Genomic DNA, 19,850 nt, shown 5'->3' with positions numbered 1-19,850 from the left:
TAAAATTGATGTTAAATTAAAACTCGCACTTTCATCTCCTCTGGATGAGGAAGAAAAAAAAAAGAGTAGGAATTCTGGTCGCGGACTATCCTGAGACAGTGATTAATACGCGGCAATTTGAAGGCTGTTTGTAAGAACAGAGAGGTGGCAGCATTGTGAATCACACACTTATTCTCTTCACCGGATCCACGGGTCTCCCGGGAGAGGAGGTAATTTGTTTAATCGCTAAGAGTTATGTTCTCCGGACAGAGAGATGGGAAGATAGGATCGTTCAGAAATATGCTCCGCAACGTGGCGTGAGCGCGAGAGGGGGAGCGCAGAGAAATATTGTGAACAGGTTTAATTAGGAGTGTTTGTGTGCCTTTGTGTTCCTGTTGGATGCAGAGTTCACTACAGAGCTCAGCTGCTTTCTCTGAAGAGGCTCTTGTCAGCTGCTGACAAAAAAGAATTATGCATCAAATTAAAGAGAGCTCCACTGAAATGGAGGCAAGTCGGGCATTAACCTCTAAGCTTTAAAAAGCACACATATTAAGCAACACTAATGAGACTCTCACTGAGCTGCCTGTGTTTTATATTCAAACACACGCAAAAGTGCGGCTTTGACTTGCAGTGTGCCATTGCAGCTTCTCAATGAGGTTGTCTTTTTTATTTATCTCACCAGCAGCAAACACTGCGTAAGTGAACAATAGCGTAGATGGCCCCTTTACCGTAATAAGATGCACACATTTACAACATTACCACCCTCATTAAAAAATAATAATAATAAAGGGGAAAAAAAGTATTAATTATGAAACGCACTACTTCCTATCGCGAAGAGCCGAGGGGGTTTCCACTGGGCTCAATTAGGAAGAGCAGGCCGCAAATCCCTTGACTAAATTAATTGATACCCCAGAGCATTAGAGCCAGAGTCCCAGTACCGAATCTGTGCAGAGAATCCCTTTGTTTTCATTTCCACTGCATGTTTTTAAAGCAAGATATCGTGGCAATTTTCACATTATCTCTTCATTGTTTTATGGATTTTAATGTGTCATTTATTGATAGATTTGTTTTGTTTGCTTGTTTTATGGCGGCAGCTGAGATTGAAAAGATTTGCAATTTTTTTCCTACCCCCCCCCCCCCCCCCCCCCCCCCCCCGACTCCTGTCTCATCTTTGAGCTGCCTCACTGCCACATGTTGTGAACCGCTGCTATTTTATCCACCATGTCAGCTGTTATGCACACACTAAACCGCGGCTTTTGCAAGCAGCGCAAGAAGTTAATGATGTAAAAGCACAGTGAATTATATTGAAAGCCCTTCCATCCAAACACTGGCGAAAATTGTGGGGTGGGGCGGGGCGGGGGGGGGGGGGGTAGACAGAGAGAGAAATTGGGATATGACAGAAAGAAAGAGAGAGAGAGAGAGCAAAGACCAAAGAGGGGGTTGGTGACGTGCGGGGGGGGGGCCAGAGGAGGGCTGGAACTGTGACACAGATCCCGCCAGCAGCTGTCTTGTGTTGGAAACACCAGGGGGTAAGCAGGAGCGCAATGACAAGGCTAGCTCAATCAACATCTTGTCAACATTGCTGGCTGATGTGTACAGACAATTTCATACCACTGCCACTGACTCCCTCCCCTTTTTCTCTCCTTTTTATATGGCTTTTTTATTTCCTGTCCTCCTGCCAGCCAGCCAGTCACTTACTATCTGTCTGTATGGAGTCAGCTCTCAGCTCCCCTAGCTCTCGGCTTCAGTGTAGGGGAGCTGTTTAAAAAAGCTGTGTTGGAATTATACTCAGAGAGATGCTTTTGCCCACTAGAAACCCTAAAGATATGGGCCTCTGACACTGAGTGCGCATCAATGTGCTCATGTGAGTGGCAAGTGTGAGAAGACAGTATAAGAATGAGTGTATTTATGGCACATTGTCGGGCACTGCAGCACACTGACTGTGCGAACCATTCATGTGCATTCACACGCTGACTATGTCACATCAGCACTCTTGGGTTCTTACCCAGCCTCCCCTTTTCTTCCCTCACTCCTTCCTCTCCCCGTATGCATACCACTCTATTACACTATCCACTGCATCTGTTAGCAGCTACCCAGGGAGAACCTCGGCTGCTGCTCACCCATGCGATCAGCCTCACTGCTGCCCTGATGTGTGCAGCGCCCTATTCCAGCAGGGGAAAAAACCTCATGGTGACAGCCTCGGAGACAGACTGATTACAGCATTCCATCAATCCCCTCTCAGGCTCCCTCCTTTGCAATTGGAAGCTGACAGGAGCCCACTTTTTCCATTTTTACCTTACCTCAGTTTTTTCTGATCTTTCTAAAATATAGTACCTCTTTTTTTTGCTCTTGTTCCCCCCCTACTCTGCTTTCTTGAGTGTTGTGTTGACAAGCTGACACAAACCCCTATGATTTTCACACCAGGGATGCAGAGAGAGAGAGAAAAGGGACAGGGGAAGGGGATACAGGATAGAGTAGAGGAAGGGATGGGGAGGGAAAGTGCAAGGGAGAGTCTGGTAAGAGATGACAGCTGACACAGAGTCTGGAAAAGCAGAGTGGTGGCAGGAAGAGCGACGGAGAAAGCAAATCAACAATTAGTAGCACCTTATAGAACTCGCGAGGTTGGGGGGCTGGTAAGTATTGATTTCAGGTATCACGGTTCACTGAGTGTGGTCGTAAAGGTGATGAGCAGAGGAATGAGGGGATTGGGCTGGATTGTGAATGGATGCAGGGATGGGAGAGAATGCCCGCGGTTGGGGTTTCGGCAGAACACCAGGAGGGGGTTGGGTGGATGAGCGGGTCCACTCTCTAAAAAGGGGCCTAGGTCTGAGCCAAGATTTTCACAATGGAATAAAGGCTGAAAGGGGAGGCTAGGAGGATTAAACTCCAGCAAAACAGCTCTTAAAAAGCTGTTAGGCTGCAATTTGGGCACAAAAAAAGCAAAATGGGAGAGAAGATAGTGAGAGTGGGCGGTTGGGAGTGCAGATGAAATGCAATGTGGGAAAGAAAAGATGGAAGAGATGCTCGGTTACATTAAGGTAGGCTAGATGCAGACATCTGCAGAGGCACAGGGTGAAGCTGTTTGCAACAGTTAAAGAAAAATACAGAGGTGCTCACCCATATAGTGTGTGTGATGGGGCGGGTGGCCATACTGCCATGGGCTGGTGGGTGGTATCTGTTGTTAGTGTGTTTTAAGCCCCTTAGAAGTTCTGTGAGAGTCACGGAAATGAGCTTAGTAGCCAGATCAAACATAAGATGGGTGCCGTGTCCCCTTTGGGACATACTGTTTGGTTCAGCTACTACTCAGCATTACTCTCTGTTTATATGCACACACAAGCACACACACACACAGGAAAAGGAAGACAAAAGAGGCTGACTCAAAACAAAGGGATAATAATTCCATACAGAGAGAAATGGAGCTCCCATTTTCCAGCCCGATTTAGAAGCCTTATCTAGACAAGGCACAATGGATGGCATTTGGAGAAAGTGGTTGTTTATTCCAAGCTTGACACTTTTTTGCCAATTGCCTTGTTTTGTAATGTTTTTTGTCTGCTTTGCTTCCTCATTTTCTCATCTCTGGCTCTTATTGTGGGAAAACTCACACCAGCTGGGCTCGGGAGTCTTTGCCGTTAGCATAGGGCTGAAATGCAAGTAGATATCGGGTGCTATTTCTTTTTTTTCTTTTTTTTTAGCATTTTGAATTATTACTGCACAGAGCAAATTGTCCAGTCAAGTTGAGAGCACTTACATTTATAGACCCCACAGGACTGGATGTTGTACTCTTCGTACTGGATGGGAATGAGGACATGGCATAAAATCGGAACTAAAATAAGAACTCTTTGCAAACACTGCCATCAGCAGCTGAGTGTCATCGTAAAACATAGGAAAATGAACAGAGTGGAGTAGCTGATGTTATTTTAGTTTTCATTTGAAGGTTCCAACTTATGCACTTAAATTGACTTTTGTGCCCTCAGATGCTCAGATCATTTATTTATTATTAAAGTTTTTTTTATTTTTAAAAAAATCTTGCTTCTGTAGCCCAGAGGGACTCCCTCATTGATAATGCATTTCTTATCCCCTAGCCTTCACCTTATCCATCACAATAAATGAATGCCTAATCCTAATGGCAGCGTTATACTTTCCACTTTACCAAGTACGAGAGTTATCTTGGGTCCTACTGGTGCAAATTCTGTCATGAGGGCTGAATGCAAGACTCCACAGGGGGTGTCCAAGCGTCCTTGAGTTTGTTGTGACCGCAGCGTGTCTACACAGAAACTACAGTACAGCAGCAACAACAACGCTTTCGGACCATGACACTCGTCTGGGTGTTCGCAGTTATCCACGTAACCTTAACTGATGCTATCCCTGAACCTAAAACCAAGTATTAAGCCTCAAAAAGCAGTCCATACCTCTGGGGACCTTGATTTTTGTTCCCACAGGTTTGTGTGCAGTCAGGTTAAAGTCCCCACCGGGATAAATGCACACGAGACACACTCACGTACATGCGCACACGCGCTCGCACACGCAGAATGACTGCTTCAATCTATTTCTATCAAGGCAGATGTCCAGTGGAGGACGGATCATTGCCGACATCTGTCCATCCCTTCCTGATCCTTCCTGATGCGAGCGCATCCCCTATCAGTTCAGATGAAGGAGAGAGAGCAAGCAGTTCCAGGGTCAACGCAAAGCTCTTTAATAGGTTTCGCCCAAGTCGGGGAGGCTGTTTTGCACTTAACACCAACCATGTGACAGAAACAGCAAAGTCACTGTGTCAAAGTAACTGCTAAATGTGCCCTCCAGTGCCTGACAAGATGCTTACCCTATTAACGCAGCCCCAACCTCCACACTCATTCACACACTGAGATGAAACGGCAGACATAAACATACATAGCCCAAACACACACTCAGCGTCAGGCGGAAATGCACGCACACACAGACACACATAAACTTAGCCCCATGTGCATCCAGCGGTGTGAAATGATATTCCATTTTGAGAAATCCGGATTAAAATGTATCTGGCCAAATGTGTTTTTGACCTTGTTACTAGGGGACGGAAAAGCAGTCACGCGCACACATATACGCACAGCAAGGTGAGAAAGAGCGAATATTGCATTTTTGGTGTCAGTGTAACATTTAAGCACGCAACGTGTTGTATAACTAATCTACTCTGCACATATTTACCTGCGTAGCAATCGAGACAACGCGATAAATAAACTCACATCCTCTGCAGAAATGTTGGAATTTCAAGGGGATTCAAGTCTTTCTTTACGAATGCGATTCAACTGCAGCCAATAGACGAGCTGCCCATTTTTAGTCTGCTGAAAATCACCGAAAATTATTTGTGTGTTTTCGTTTGTGTACACGCATGTGTGTATGTGACACTGCAGCACACCAAGAACAAGCCTCCTCACACCCACAGCTCCCTACTTCTTCTGACTGCTTCTCCTCCACTACTTCTTTGTCTGGTTGCGTTCCTCCCTCTCTCCCCGTCAGAAATGTATTCATGTAATTAAGCTGCTAATACACCGTCAAAGAATTGTCTAATTCAGCAAGGAGGAATTAAAGGAATCTGGCATGAGTCATTAGCCAGTCGAGATGTTCTGTTGAGCATTTTCAATAAGGGATCTGGAGAGCAATGAATCACTCATATGGCGTGAAGACATTCTCTACAGCACATGCTCCGTACTCTATATTTGTACGGCTGCATATGCGTGAGTGTGTGTGCGTATGGTGTTAATTGCCATTTGTGAGCATGAGAAATTGTACGTGGGCGAGGTAAAGAGAAGCAATTCAATGCATGTAATCCATCTAAACAATCAACCAATGCAGTGAACTATTACCCATTGTAAACATTTAGATACTCTGGGCAAGATACTTAATTACAATCAATGTTTGTACTGTTGCAAGTACAAAGAGGAAAATCCCCCAACTCGCTTTGTAATGGGAGGAAAATGAAAACGCTCAATAGCTCATAACGGCAGAATGTAAGGGACAGGCGGGCAGACTGTTAAAACAGCATTTTTTTGAAGGTATGACTGGAAAATGCCAGCCTTCGGTAAATGCCTAATGGCCTTCACTCGAAGACGTTTCACTTCTTATTGACGCTCTCAAATTGGCCTCTTTTGATCCCCAGTGCGTGCCACACATACAGCAGTCTACCTGTTTGCACCCACAGCTCAATCGGCTTTTAAAGCTCTTTCATAAAAATGATGTACAGGGAGACGATACTGGAGAGCCGACATGCATTGTTCTCTGATCTTTCTTTTTTCTTCTTTTTTTACATCTCGACTCGATCTATTAACACCTCGTTTGGCCCAGATGGAGAGTAACAGACAATGGGAGCATGTGAAAATGGGTTTCGAGGCAGTTGTCGAGAGCCACAACGGTCTAAAGTGTTGAGCGCTCATGTTCCTGATGAGCTCACTGTTTGGCGGCTTTAATCGTTCTGTTGGATGACAGAGGCAGGAGGGTGCAAAGGGGTGAGGGAGGCGAAGGGTAGGGTGCAGTCCTGAGATGAAGTGGTTAATTGAGTGCAGGATAAACAGTGCCAACAACCACGGAAGCCCCTCAACACACCACCCCTTCAGAAAAGAAAAACTAGAAAGAATGGAGGGTAAAAGAAGGGGAGGATGGGGGGGGGGGGGGGGGGGGGTAGAGAAAATCCCAGCTACCCTCTGGGGGGAAAGCTGCTATTGAAAAGCTATTAAACTTGCATTTAGCAGGATTGATTAGAAATGAAGAGGCCTATTAAAAGAGAGGGACAAGAGGACAATGGCGTGTCTCTGGCCGCCGTATGTTGCCCTCCTTTCAGTGGCTTTCTTCATGTTGGGAGGGAGGGGGGATCCTGTCTGTTTAAGCGTTCCCACCAAGAGAAGCAGTTCGGGGTGGGGGGAGTGGGGGCTTAGCACTGCCTGAATAGAACCCTCTTTATCTTCCACTGTCCCCCTTCCCTTCCATTCTCCACCGAGCAACAAAGAGAGGAGAATGAGGGAAGGTTTTTTAAGTCCTCTTCCCAGCTCACACAGACATCCTACTTAGATAACCAACCAACTGCCTTTCTCCCTCTCACCTCCTGCCTTCCCTTACGAATTAGTTCCCTCTGGAGTGCTGCCGTCTTCCCCCCCTGCCAGTGGGGTTTGTAATACACAATCTTAAGCATAGTGGCACAAACTGTAGGAGCTGCGAATCCGTATTCACGCTGTGTTTCTGCATGCGTGTGAAGGCAAGCCAGCCAATCCGGGGAGACTTTGACTTAAACACAGCAGCGAAACGGCGACAGCGGTGGCGGCAGTTGTCTCCGCTGACTTTCAGCAAGCTCGAATGAACGGGTCCCCAGGGAACTTTAATGGAGTTTTGATTGTTTAACATCCATTTTTACAAAAAGCACATTGAAGGAGTGGCTGCGTTTTCTCTCCACAAGCGTGTTTGCTTCATGTCAGTGAGCATGTAACCATATGGTCTTGGGAAAGAGTTAAATAAGTTACGAGTAACAGCTGACTCTTCCTCTTAGAAGACGCATTTGTAGTGGGGGAACAAATAATATTTTCACGCATGTCCATTTCTCCCACCAAGTGCTGTGGTAACAGGAGAGTAAGCTGAGCAGTTCGTGTCAGTCTGCTTTTTTTTAAATAGTTGCATTATTTCGTCAAAGCCCTTACAGAGAAAGTTTCACTTTCCTCGTCATGCGTCTCTGCTGGCACTGCAGAAATCTACTGTGATCACATTTTCTGAATTTAATACATCGAGATTTTATAGCCATATTGTGACTCCGTATGAATTTGCAGTTTGCCATCAAGGAAAAGGTCAATTTAAAGATTTTAGTTGTTCACGTTGTCTCCTTTTTATTTTTTCTTCCAGCAGCCACCCAAGCAGCCTACTTCTCCCAGCAGCCCCAGGACCAGGTGGTTGTATCTGGTCAGTCGGTGACCTTGCCTTGTGTCATCGTGGGTTACCGTGGAATGGTACAGTGGACCAAAGATGGCCTGGCACTGGGAGGAGAGAGAGATCTACCAGGTATTATCACTGGCTTCTTCTCTCCAGCCCCCTCCTTTTTCTTCTCCTGCCCTCTCTGTGTTTAGTGCTCTCTCTGTCTCTGTCTGTCCTGCTGCAATTAATGCCAGGCCTCATTAGAAATCAAGTCTCTCTCTGTCAACCTTTGGGGTTTTACACAAATGAATGGTGAGTGAACAATGTACTGCAGACAGGTCAGCTACTGCTGCACGCACCGAACTTTAATTTGTTGTTTAGCATTTTAACTCTTGTAAGAAGGTGGATAATCAATTGGCTTTTGCCACACATTGACATTTAAATGTGTGGCTGACTAGCATAAAGGCGAAGAAGCTTCCTCTTGACCTTAGCCACCCCATCTTCAGTGTGCCTGTATTTAAAGGACAGTCTTCCCATGCAGCAGCCTTCTCACGTGTTGCATCTCTAGGCTCACGCTGCTCTGCTAACACAACGGCTCAATGCCTGGCCCTGTGAGGTGCTGCTTGCTTTCATTTGTGTCTTAAAGAGCCTTGCCACGTTTCTTTTGGCTTTGTTCGGGACACAAGTCTGTTCATTTTATAGTCCTTTCATTATGTGTTTGTTGTTGGTTGGTTTGTTTGTCTCTGACTCTATTCTCTGTGCTGGCTTCACGCAGGCTGGACACGCTATTCCTTAATGGGCGACCCGCTATCAGGCGAGCACAGCTTGCAGATCGATTCAGCAGAGTTGGCGGATGACGCGGTGTATGAGTGTCAGGCTACACAGGCAGCGCTTCGCTCCCACCGTGCCAAGCTCACTGTACTAGGTAAGATACACAGCTCACGCATGATCCTCACAGTCGGCCCTTGTGCCAAGGCCTGCAGGCTGGCAGTGCATGGGAAAAATCAGGGGAGTGTCTTCATCGCAGAGCATAAAAGCTTGCAGACAACTACCCTAATAATACATGTTCATCCCCTGAAATGAATCACCTTCAAAACACAACATTAAATGTCTTAAACTTCATAGTTTGTTTGGGTTTGTTTTTTTTCAATCAGCGCTTATAGATAACGTTATCTGTACAGTTTCCAAGTGGAAAACATGCCTTGAAAGCATAATTCAAACCAAATAAGACTCAACCATGAGAAGAAGAGGAAAAAAAAAAGAAACGCCAGCATTCTTAGTCGCGATAATCAAGACTCTCGACGTCTAGGGTAATGTGATTGCTGCAGTCACAAATGACTTGCGTAGTCGCTTGAAAGTCTGCATAGTTAGCACATTTTATAGTGAGCCACAACATTTGTCAACCGCACGGCGGTTTTTACATTAACGTGATGTGAGTGATCTACTTCTTCACACAGACCTTCAGAGGTGGGGTGAGGTGGAGCGGAGTGGGTTAGGGATGGGGGAGTACAGGGAGGAGGAGGAGGGGGGCCGGATCTTTTGGGAATTGGAGTTGACATAGTACTGCTGGCATCTGGTGGCATGAAAAGGAATATCACTCTATAAATTAGCCCTGTCAATTGCCCATAAATGGACCTGCAAGGCAAGCATTTTTCATCAAGAAAGGAAAACTCAAAGGGAACAATTATAGAGATCTGTTGCTGCAGCTTATGTGAACATTTCTCCACAAAGACCCTGCTGTCACTGAATCCATCCGTTGCGTGGAGGTGTCTGTTCAAAGTCACTGAGGCAGAGTGACAAGTGGTGCAGATAGCGCAACAATGGGAGGGCAAATTGAGTGGTAGGTAGAAACATTTCAGTTAAATGAACAGAATCTGAGGACTCACCCGAGCTCATCTGCCCACCTTTATCTGTCTCGTGTCACCGCCAAAAGCTGCGCAGCGTAGCACGAAGCAGTGCGGTCGCCACATGCCCACACACATCCAGAGAGTGTGTGTGGAGGCAGTCATGAAAACTTGATAAAACTGCCTCTTCAACATTAAATGCACTCTCGAAAGACCAAGGCCGACACCGTGGCTGGTGCTTCATGAACATTATGTGCATTTCATAAACACATAAATGAAATCAGATGCATTGCTCATGTTTTTGTGTGGACATGAGGAGGGAGCGTGCGCCTAACTTGTGAGTGTATGTGTGTGTCTGTGTGTGCGTAAATCAATGTGGCCAGATGAGACCAAAGCAATCCTGCACAGTCAAAGGAGTCAACGGTGGGAGTGCAGTCAGGGGAATCGGCATGGAAATTAAAATCACCTAGCACTCGGATTCCATTAGTGTCCGTGCCGCGGCAGCGGAAGGACCTCTGACAATTCAGATACACACAGTGAAATTGGTTCGGTAGAGGGTGCAAGAAAGGCCAGCACAAACCCCATGTTTACGCCTTCCCTTATTGGTTGGGGAGATAGACGCCTTCATCAGGGGTGGCACGCTTGGCTTGACAGTGGTGCGTGCGAAACCATGCAAATAAATGAACAAATAAGCAATTCAGTTGAAACATCACTCTGCAACAGTAAGAGCAAATAGAGCAATAATGCTAGCCCCAAGAAAGGAAATAAATAAGTTTGAGTGTGTGTGTGCTTTTTTTTTCTTTCACCAAATGACAACAGCTCTCGGCCTTTTCTCCTGTCTGAAACTACACCTTGTTAAATAGACACTTGGCAATAAGAAGGTATTGTTATATATTGACGATGGGCTAAGAGCAACAGCAAGCTCAATATCAGTAATGCGTCTTTGCGGTTCTGCGCTCGCCCGGAGCTGCAATGAGTCTTTTTGTCTTGAGCTGTATGTTTGTTTCTGCATTACAGTTCCTCCCTCTGACCCTGTGGTGGAAGGCGGCCCCGTTGTACGTCTCAAGGCCCACACACCGCACAACCTCACCTGCAGAGCCTCGGGAGCCAAACCTGCTGCTGAAATCACCTGGTACAGAGATGGAGAAGTCATGGAAACTGCAATTTATTCCAAGGTACAGTGAGAACAGATCCGTGTTTTGCATTATCATTCAATCACCACACACCTACACAATATTACAAACTGTAACAGCGGGCAGAAATAAATGCAAAGCTATTCAAAAAACAGAAATATTTTCTCTCGGGGTATAATACTATCTTTTTCCTCATTTCTGTTTGGATGCTTTTTTCTCCATCTATCTTTCACGGTATCTCACACTTTCTTTTTCCATCGCCACCCTTTCCTCACAAGATTTGTTCTCTTACCCTCTGCAGTCCCCCTTCCGCATCCACTCATTCCTGACCCCCCCCCCCTACCCACCCCACCCCTTCCACCCTAGCTTCTCTCCCCTCCCTACACCACCTCACCCCACACCACCTCAGCCCTCTTCACTCTCTACTCCCTCCCCTTTTTTTGCTCACTAATGCAGCCACACTACAGCATAACTGGAGCATGCCAAAGCTCAGACAGGCATGAGTGTTTCATACAGTAGAGTTTCTGCAAAGAAGAAATCACCCACAACAATTGTAAAAACACAATGGGGATGCGCCAGAGCGTAAACCAGCCGCGGCTGGGAAAGTGTCACATTTTTCATGCTCTCTGACCACGCTAAACGATGCTAAACGCCACATTTAAGGAGGCGAGAGCCCACAGTGAGGAGGGAAGGAAGCGGGCTACAGGGGGAGAGAGAGGAGATGAGATGAGATGTGAGGAATGTGGAGGAGAGGAATAGAAAGGGGTGGAGGGGAGTGAAGACAGAGCAAAGTGTTGTTAATAGCTTTGTGAAAATAAAAAAAAAGAAAGAACAAGAGAATTTCCAACGTTTAGGAGTGAAACTGGGGGTAGGCTGTGCTCTGTCCAAGTGAGGGCTGGCGACAGGGAGGGATGTGATTTGATCTAGCATAAAAATGCTTTTGGTGTGTCTGGCTTAGAAAATGGAAGACCTGTTCCATTGATCTGGCTGTCCAGGGAAAAGGTTCGGCTCACCCCTGCTCTTTTCCAATGATGTGTGACACCCCTCCCTCGCTGTCACCAACCAAAAAAAAAAGGACACGCAGGCAGCTCAGCTTTCACTTTCTTTTTTGTTGTTGTTTTTTTTCTTATGTATGAGGAAGAGAGGAAGAAAGTGAGAGAGCAGTGAGCCATATCCTCAGAATCTGCACCTTTCCTCACTTAGGCGTATTGATTTCTGTGAGCAGTAAATAGATTTAAAAGATGATGACAAACAAGGAGCGCTGACTGGGAACACTCTCAGAAATGTGGGAACAGCACAATATCCCCTGCTGCATCATAAAATATATGATTTAAGTGCCATGCCAAGGAACAGGATGGCAATTTTTAATGCTTCACGCATGGAAAAAAATAAAATAAGACTGGCAGTGTGTAAATGGTGAAGTCGCTAATGACATGCAACTTTGTTGTGTGACGCTGAGCTGATTTTTACTCACCTCTTTGTTTTTGTCCTTCTTCATAGTCCCTAATGGAGGATAGGAAGAGGGAAACAGCTGTCAGTATGCTTCCAATCATTCCAGAGGACAGTGACACCGGACGCACCTACACCTGCAGGGTTGTTAACCCAGCTGCCCCTGCTGGACGACAGACATCAGTCACTATCAATGTCCAGCGTGAGTCCAGCATCCACCTGCCTACAAACACTCTGAAATTATCAACGTGCAGCATGCAGTCACCAGTGTTCTGTGGAGACCAATGAATGCTTTTGCAAAGTCATGCATGTCAGTGACATGAATGTTTCTGCTTCTCACAGACCCCCCTTCAGTGACTCTGTCAGTCCAGCCTCAGACTGTAACAGAGGGAGCCAAGGTTCTCTTCATCTGCTCTGCCTCAGCCAATCCTGAAATCACTGGATACAGGTATCTGTCTTTTCTGTGTCCACTCTAAACCTCTGCGTTGCACTGAGACATAAAAGCCTAATAAAATGAATTTTATAAGCTGCAAAAATGTTATAAACTGAGACAAAAAGATGCCAAGTAGACTCCGTGGATTAAATGGGCTGTTTGATTGGCACAAGCCACAAATCGGCTAACAGCCACTTTGATACGCATCGCACCGTTCCTTACCAGACCTAATGGAGCTGTGATCATTCATTTGTTCCAGGTGGTCGAAAGGAGGAGTCCCCATCTCCGAAGCAAATGGGGATAGCCTTGAGGTGACAGTGGACTACTCCTACTTCACAGACCCCGTCTCCTGTGAGGTGTCCAACTCTGTGGGCAGCACCAATGTCAGCACTCTGGTTGATGTCCAGTGTAAGTTTAACTGAAGGCAAACACTGTACGCGGTGTGGTCTGTGTTTTCAGATATTGAAGGTAGAGCAGCTTTTTAAAAAAAGTCTCTTACTGATTCTAACTGGCCGCCTGCATTGCTTCCCTTCTAGTTGGCCCCAGACTGCTGTCGGAGCCGAAGCCCATGACAGTGGATACAGGCATGGATGCAGCCTTCACTTGTGCGTGGACTGGAAACCCTCCTCTGACCCTGGCTTGGACCAAGCAAGGCTCCAGTGTGGTAAGGCAACAACAACAAAAGAAAAAGCCAGTCACCAGCATATTTTCTTGATGCTAAAGCTTCAGCACCACACCTCAGCACCATTCCTCCGGAGAGAAACATTCACACATGGCCTTGAGGCATGAATCCCTCACACTTTTTCCCACACTTCCTTTTTTCAGGCAGAAACTTCAACACCTCCTCTAACCACTCTCCCTGAGGGCTAAAGCCTCTGGCAGAAAACTGCCTGTCCTATGACAGATTCATAGAGCACCATCAGAGCACACGACACGTTGTCACAATCCCGACTTAATCAATCAGTCAATCAATCACTCATTCAAGGGGAGAATCACTACTTGTACTTGTAACTTTTAGAGCAGCATCTCCCACCTCTCGACAGCACAAAGGCCCAGCTAGGCTTGCGTATCTATCTCCTTAAAGTCAATTTTGCAGGTGGAACAAATGGGACACTTCCACCTTCACGTTACATCATGCTGGTAAAAGTGTTCTAGCGTGCACACCATTAGTGGGGGCATCCCATAGGAGATCTCTCTTGGCAACTAATGTAATTTCTGAAGCTATGCTGGAAAAAGCACCCCCGGTCAAGAATGCTGTGGGATGGCATAAGCAATGCTGTCATCTTAAAGAGAGAATGCTTTCAGCCACACTCAGGGAATGGTGCAGACATTTTTTCTAATCCACCCACTGCCACTGTCCCTCACACAGCCATGAGTAATAGATTAATTGGGTTACTCCATAAGCGTGGTGAAATTAAAAAAAATGTAGAGTGAGAGGGAGATGTGAAGATGGAGGGAGGGAGGAGGATGGCGCGGGGGTAAATGGATTAATCACAGCTTGATGGAATGACAGGATCAATGAGCTAAGGAGTGAGTGAGTGTAGCAGCTCCAAAGGCTAGGGCCCACTCACACATGCTTCGTTCTGTCCCCACTGTTTAATTGCAACAATCTCCACAGCAGCACGGTCACTCAGCGGTGGCTGGAGTGCTTAATGCTGTGATTAAAGCTCTTCACAATGAAATTAAACTCAAACCACCAGCATTTGTTACAATGGTCAGCCCACCTCTGTGCTGCCTGCACAGTGAGTGGGCCACTGATAAAGGTCCCACTTTGCTTTCGCCTGCCTCTTCTGCTCACAACCTTGTTCTTTCTGTCTCTTTCTGTCTCTAACATACTTCTCACTTGTCTCCCTGGATTTCTCACTAGGTGCTCAGTAATGGTAACACCTTGCAGCTGAAGGCTGTTACTCAGGAGGATGCTGGCACATACACCTGCAAGGCCATTGTACCCCGTATTGGAGTTGCAGAAAGAGATGTCACTCTAACTGTAAATGGTGAGAAGTTTCTTAAAGAACAAAAGAAAAAAATAAATCACTTAAGTATGTTTTTTTTTTTATGTTAAATTTACTCCTCATTACTTTAAAAACCTATATATTTTTTTTTCTTTTTACTCATTCAGTTGACAACTGCTGTGTCTAGTTACTTGTTTAGTTAAAACATTTTTTTTTAGTATTTTCAATAGTTTCAAACACCAAAGCAGAGTTTTCTCATGAAACATTTCAGAAAAAGAGCAAAGATTACAGAAAAGTCATGAGATTAATACATACCAGATTTATCTTTTGTGCCAATGGATGGGCCTGATATAGGAAATGGTTACTTAGTTATTCATCTATATTTCTATTTCTAACACCACTTTACTGTCTAGTTTTTTTGTATGCTTGCACTTGTACGTCTTTTTTAAAACTCTCTTTATTTCCTTCACTTTCTTTCATCTGCCCACAGGTCCACCTATCATCACAGCAGAGGCCACACAGCACGCTGTCAAACACTCCAAGGGCAAGCTGGAGTGCCGGGTGGGAAGCAGCCCCCCACCTGATAAGATTGTAAGTGATCCTCTTATTTGTGTTGTGTGTTGTCATTCACTAATGCTTATTAGCTCACACACTCAGTTTGTACATACTCCCCCTTCCTTACCCCGCCCACATAAGCAGCATCACTAACATGAGCTTTACCCCTAACCTCACCTCTACACCTTTGCACCAGCACATCTCCACCTCGCTCGCTAAAACAAAACATATACACAGACACTGACCGGAATGATTGTGGAGTTATCGGAGCTGCTGAAAGAATGGCTTCCTGCAGGTTTCAGCCAGACCACATTCAATTAGCGGCCCAAGAGGCATCAGTCGTCTGACCCTGTTGAACTGCTGAATGTACGCTGGGCTGAGAGAGGATAATTAGGGTGCGAGGAGAAGTGAGAGACAGGTGCCCTGCTGGCCCTGTGCTAGACACGGCAAAAAGTAGCCTTGTTTCCCAGTGTAGCTACCTAACCCTCCTTAGGCTTCACCTGCAGGGCAAACGTGGGAGGCAGCTTAAACATGAGTCCGTGAGTTGTGTCAGACACCGAGCACCTCAGAGGTCAGCAGGGAAAAAGCACAAGAGAGAGAGAGCCAGCGTTCACACAGCAGCAGGCAGGGATCTAAGGATAAACAGCCGTGCTGGCTTCTGCTTTGCTCACAGGTGAAGGATTCTTTATAGAACAATTCCTTACCCCCTGTTGTCTATTCTCTCACTCTTCTCCACAGGTGTGGACCTTTGGGGACATGAGCCTGTCCTCCGGCTCCTCCGGTCGTTACTCAGTGCAGACAGTAACCAGTGACCACGGAGTCGTGTCGTCTCTGGTGCTATCTGAGACTCTTTCACAAGATTTCCAGCTGCGCTACAACTGCACTGCTTGGAACCGCTTCGGCACAGGCACTGCCCTGGTCACGCTGAAGGAGCAAGGTACACACGGGCCAGAGTAATACTCCTGCACAGGAGTTATAGCGATAGTCTCGGTTCTTGCTGTGAAGATTGGGTAAAAGTAGTGCCCCCGTCTCGTGCTTATCTTAATTATGCTCTTCTAATCGATATGATTTAATCAGCAGATGGCTTCTTTAATGAATATGTTTGCCCCATAACATAGATATTGATTAGGGACAAAAGTCAATTAGAGGAAGCCACATGTGTTTGCAGCTGGGATCATAGTCTCTATCAATGTCTTATAGCCAAGCTCAGCATCTCAGGCTGCAGGCCCCTTAAGTGGTTTTAAAATTAAACAGCGGTGGTACGACTCCACTGATGCTAGGGGAAACCTTTGTTGCAGTAGACACCAAAAATGAGGTCCTCGCCAGTAATTTACATCAACGTAGCAGAGCAGGGTCTCCAGAGAAATGGGCAGCGCTATCTCCTGGAATCTCTAATTAGATTACTGTCTATTGCTTCATTGCATGTCAGGCCTTGTTACCCTTCTTTCAGAGAGATTAGAGACAATAGCCAGGCTGTGAGATGCTGGATTGCCCACATGAGCATATGTTACAGTCACTGTGAGAAGATCAGGGCTTACTGCAGATCAATTTATGGGCACTAGAGCATTTTTCAGATTAGCTAGGCAAGAAAAAAAAAAAGAGAACAGAATCTCTTCTGTTCCTTTCATTTGCTCCAATATGCACTTTCCTAGACACTTATGTTCTGCTATCTCTGATTTCATCCCTTCCCCATCTCTTGACAAACCATCGACCCTCACCCTCTTTGCCACGCATTTCTTCTGTTACCATTGTTCTTGCAGAAGCACTGCCGATGTTGATAATTGTAGGTGGGGCAGTAGGTGGCGGCTGTGTCCTGCTCATCTGTGTCATCACTCTGGTCTCCCTCTGCTGCAGGCACACAGGCAAAGGTGAGCTCAACGGTTAGTATGGGCAGGAGGGTCAACAGCCAATTCTTCAAATCGAACATAATAAAGTGCCTGCGAGCTGAAAATTGAAAAGATTATGTTCAATTTTGTGCCGTTTCACCTTGAGTTTGAATAGAAAGCTTCGTGTAAATTGGATTTACAAATCTTCCTCGCAATGTTGAGTGAATCTGTTCTCATTTCCCATAGGCAAAAGATGCACTCGTCTTTCCAAGAGTGACATCAGAGTTCAGATTGTTCACAGCGATCACAATGCTACACGCGGCAACGACGACGAGGAAGATGTCAAAGAACCCATGGTAGGTCTATTTTGTTCAGCTTCTCTGTATGTCAAACATCTCCATGGACTGTGAGAGAGAAATCAGTACTATTATAACGTAATGTTCAAACTTTCTTTTGTTCTTATTCTAGTAAGGTCTTGTTCATCCTAATAATTCTTGGTCTTCCCTCAGGCTCCAAACAGCAGCGAGTCTCCCGGGACATCGCGCACAGAACACAGCGACCTCCTGGAAGAGGAGGAGGACGAAAGATCGGACATCAAGGTAAAACTGAAAAACACTTCCTTGAAGAAACTCTCAAAATAGCAAGCATGCTTTTTTTCCACATGATACTGAACTGAAGTCAAATTGATGTTTTTTTCCCTCTGTTTTTTTCAAAGGATCCTACCAATGGTTACTACAATGTTCGTGGCCACGACGACCGTCATATTCGCGGCAGCGGATTTTCTGAATACGTGCCCAATTCTCGGCCGGTCTACACTCCATCGCAGCTGCCCTCCCCCAGCCCCGTGTACGGTCAGCACGGCACCCAACCCCGTGCCTATGACTTCTCCCACCGATACGCAACCACCACAGTGAGCAGAACCTCATACGAACAGCAGCAAGCTGCCCAGCAGCAGCCTGCCCAGCAGGGGGGAGTTTATCCCACTGACCCCCTCTACAGTGGCACTGCTTACCTACCTGCTACTTATGGCCACGCCTTCACCAGTTATGTTAAGCCTGCTTCCTATGAGAAGGTGGATGCGTACGACCAATCAGATCAGGCCAGCAAGGTCTCGAGCTCATCTCGCTTCTCTTACGCCTCGTCACAAGTGTCCTCCCAGCAGTCCGACTATGGCCGGCCCTCGCAACGTATGCAGACTCATGTCTGATAGGGCCAAAAAAAAAAAAAGAGTAAAGAAGCAGTGAGTAGATAACTATTTGTCACCACATGTGTGGGCGGACTAACATGAACTTTCTTTACTCGGACAGTCCTGCAAGGATTTGTTAGGACAGTATAAGAAGGGAGGCATGATTTCGGTTATGAATAACCAACCTGCGATGGACGGCAGCATCTACAGTAATGTGAACTTGTAGAGCTAGAAAATTAAGCAGATTGTGATGTTCAAGTCAAGCATATGATGAACATTACAGTGCGATACCTCACTAGGTTGTCTCTACATGATGACCACCCAAACTTGTGGAGATGTTCTGCGAGTTCGTGGTCCAACCAGAAAATAAATCAAATGCATCCCTTAAATTTGGGTGGCCAAAACGACTGGGGTAGCTGTTTACCTGCATTCCAGAGTTTACTTTGTGTCAACACTAATTGTAAACATAACCTCGTAAATACTTTGAAAGAAGACAGTACGAGCTAACACGTACAGTATTTGAGGGGGGGGGGGTAAAAAGGTGTGAAGAACCTTTGTTGTCTGTCATTTTGATGTTTTCGTTGGCATGCGAAAGGAATTGTAAGCACATTTGTGTCTCTATCATCTACAAATGACTGAGCTATCCACAGAGACAGACATGAACTATTCTGCACAACAGGCTAGCTGCACTAACCAACAAGTGCTACAGGCACTCTATTGTAAGTGGAATACATCTGGACTGACCTGTGTTTCTGGAGCCTCTCGTGATAACCTTAACACGTTGGACACAAAGTGTTGTCTGCCAGTGGGGAGAGAAGAATGTGCATATTGCCTTCGTTTTAATGGAGGACTCTATGTTGTACTGACACGGACGAGTTAAGGCAGTGAAAACCCAAAGATGGTAACAAATTGTATAGGTAATAAAAATAGGGGCTGATGTTGAAAACTGTTGATCTACCCCTGCATCGTTTCCTGCTGTACTTTCTGATTGTAAAATCAAGGAGTAGGAACCAGAACAATCAAAAGTGGTCTTTTTTTTTTTTTTTTTTTGGAAAATGGTGGCAATCTTGAACTTGAAATAAACTTGAACGCAGAATCAACTTTGGCAGGCTTAGGTGGGGTAAGATGTGGAAGGCGGTCCTGACGGGGGACCACCCGCTCTCAAGTTTTACAACTCAACTCAATCAAATCGTCTCGCTATGTTTACAAGAAACAGTACTACCCTGAAACTGAGTATCTGTACAAATGGCTAAGTCCATACTTTCTCTCTGTTGCATGCAAATGATGTGTCTAGTGAAACTCTTCAGCGTTTATATTCATGTCCATTTCATGTTCGAGACATCGGTTACTGCACCTGACCTGGCCGCATTCCACTTCCTGGGCGTTTTTGGTGTGGACGCTTGTACTGCCATTTGTCTAAAAATATAAAGAAAGAAATGAAACGTTCCCAGGCAGCCTAATGAGCGAACAAATGTCACTTAAAGTGAGGAGGCAAACATCATCGCTTGTCTTTATTTTTCTATTTTGTATACGCCTTAAAGTACAGCGTGTAAGCTGCTCTACTGTAAAGTATCTTTATATACATATGTATCTATCTCAGTTTATTTTATTTGGTATTCACACATTT

At 45.7% G+C, this 19,850-nt stretch overlaps 1 protein-coding gene across 8 annotated transcripts in view; it reads left to right on the top strand.

Annotated features, from left to right (window-relative positions):
- The window catches only part of kirrel3l (kirre like nephrin family adhesion molecule 3, like), a 49,380-nt gene extending 30,067 nt beyond the window's left edge, over window positions 1-19,313 (top strand). For 5 of the 8 annotated variants that reach the window (XM_082551574.1, XM_082551571.1, XM_082551568.1 and 2 more), the window contains exons 2-15: window positions 7,837-7,992; window positions 8,621-8,770; window positions 10,707-10,864; window positions 12,323-12,473; window positions 12,614-12,719; window positions 12,964-13,112; window positions 13,241-13,368; window positions 14,572-14,698; window positions 15,147-15,247; window positions 15,950-16,148; window positions 16,972-17,091; window positions 17,284-17,393; window positions 17,547-17,636; window positions 17,753-19,313. In XM_082551574.1, the coding sequence (XP_082407700.1) occupies window positions 7,938-7,992; window positions 8,621-8,770; window positions 10,707-10,864; window positions 12,323-12,473; window positions 12,614-12,719; window positions 12,964-13,112; window positions 13,241-13,368; window positions 14,572-14,698; window positions 15,147-15,247; window positions 15,950-16,148; window positions 16,972-17,091; window positions 17,284-17,393; window positions 17,547-17,636; window positions 17,753-18,244 (2,136 nt within the window). In that variant the 5' untranslated portion in view covers window positions 7,837-7,937 and the 3' untranslated portion in view covers window positions 18,245-19,313. The remainder of the gene's footprint in view (window positions 1-7,836; window positions 7,993-8,620; window positions 8,771-10,706; window positions 10,865-12,322; window positions 12,474-12,613; window positions 12,720-12,963; window positions 13,113-13,240; window positions 13,369-14,571; window positions 14,699-15,146; window positions 15,248-15,949; window positions 16,149-16,971; window positions 17,092-17,283; window positions 17,394-17,546; window positions 17,637-17,752) is intronic. The other 3 variants (XM_082551572.1, XM_082551569.1, XM_082551570.1) reach the window with 2 other exon arrangements.
- Window positions 19,314-19,850: the final 537 nt, after the last annotated feature.

Source organism: Aulonocara stuartgranti, assembly GCF_965226115.1.
Source record: "Aulonocara stuartgranti genome assembly, chromosome: 11".
Taxonomy (NCBI): domain Eukaryota; kingdom Metazoa; phylum Chordata; class Actinopteri; order Cichliformes; family Cichlidae; genus Aulonocara; species Aulonocara stuartgranti.
Note: the sequence above shows the minus strand (reverse complement) of the source record. Positions and strands in the feature narration are given on the sequence as shown.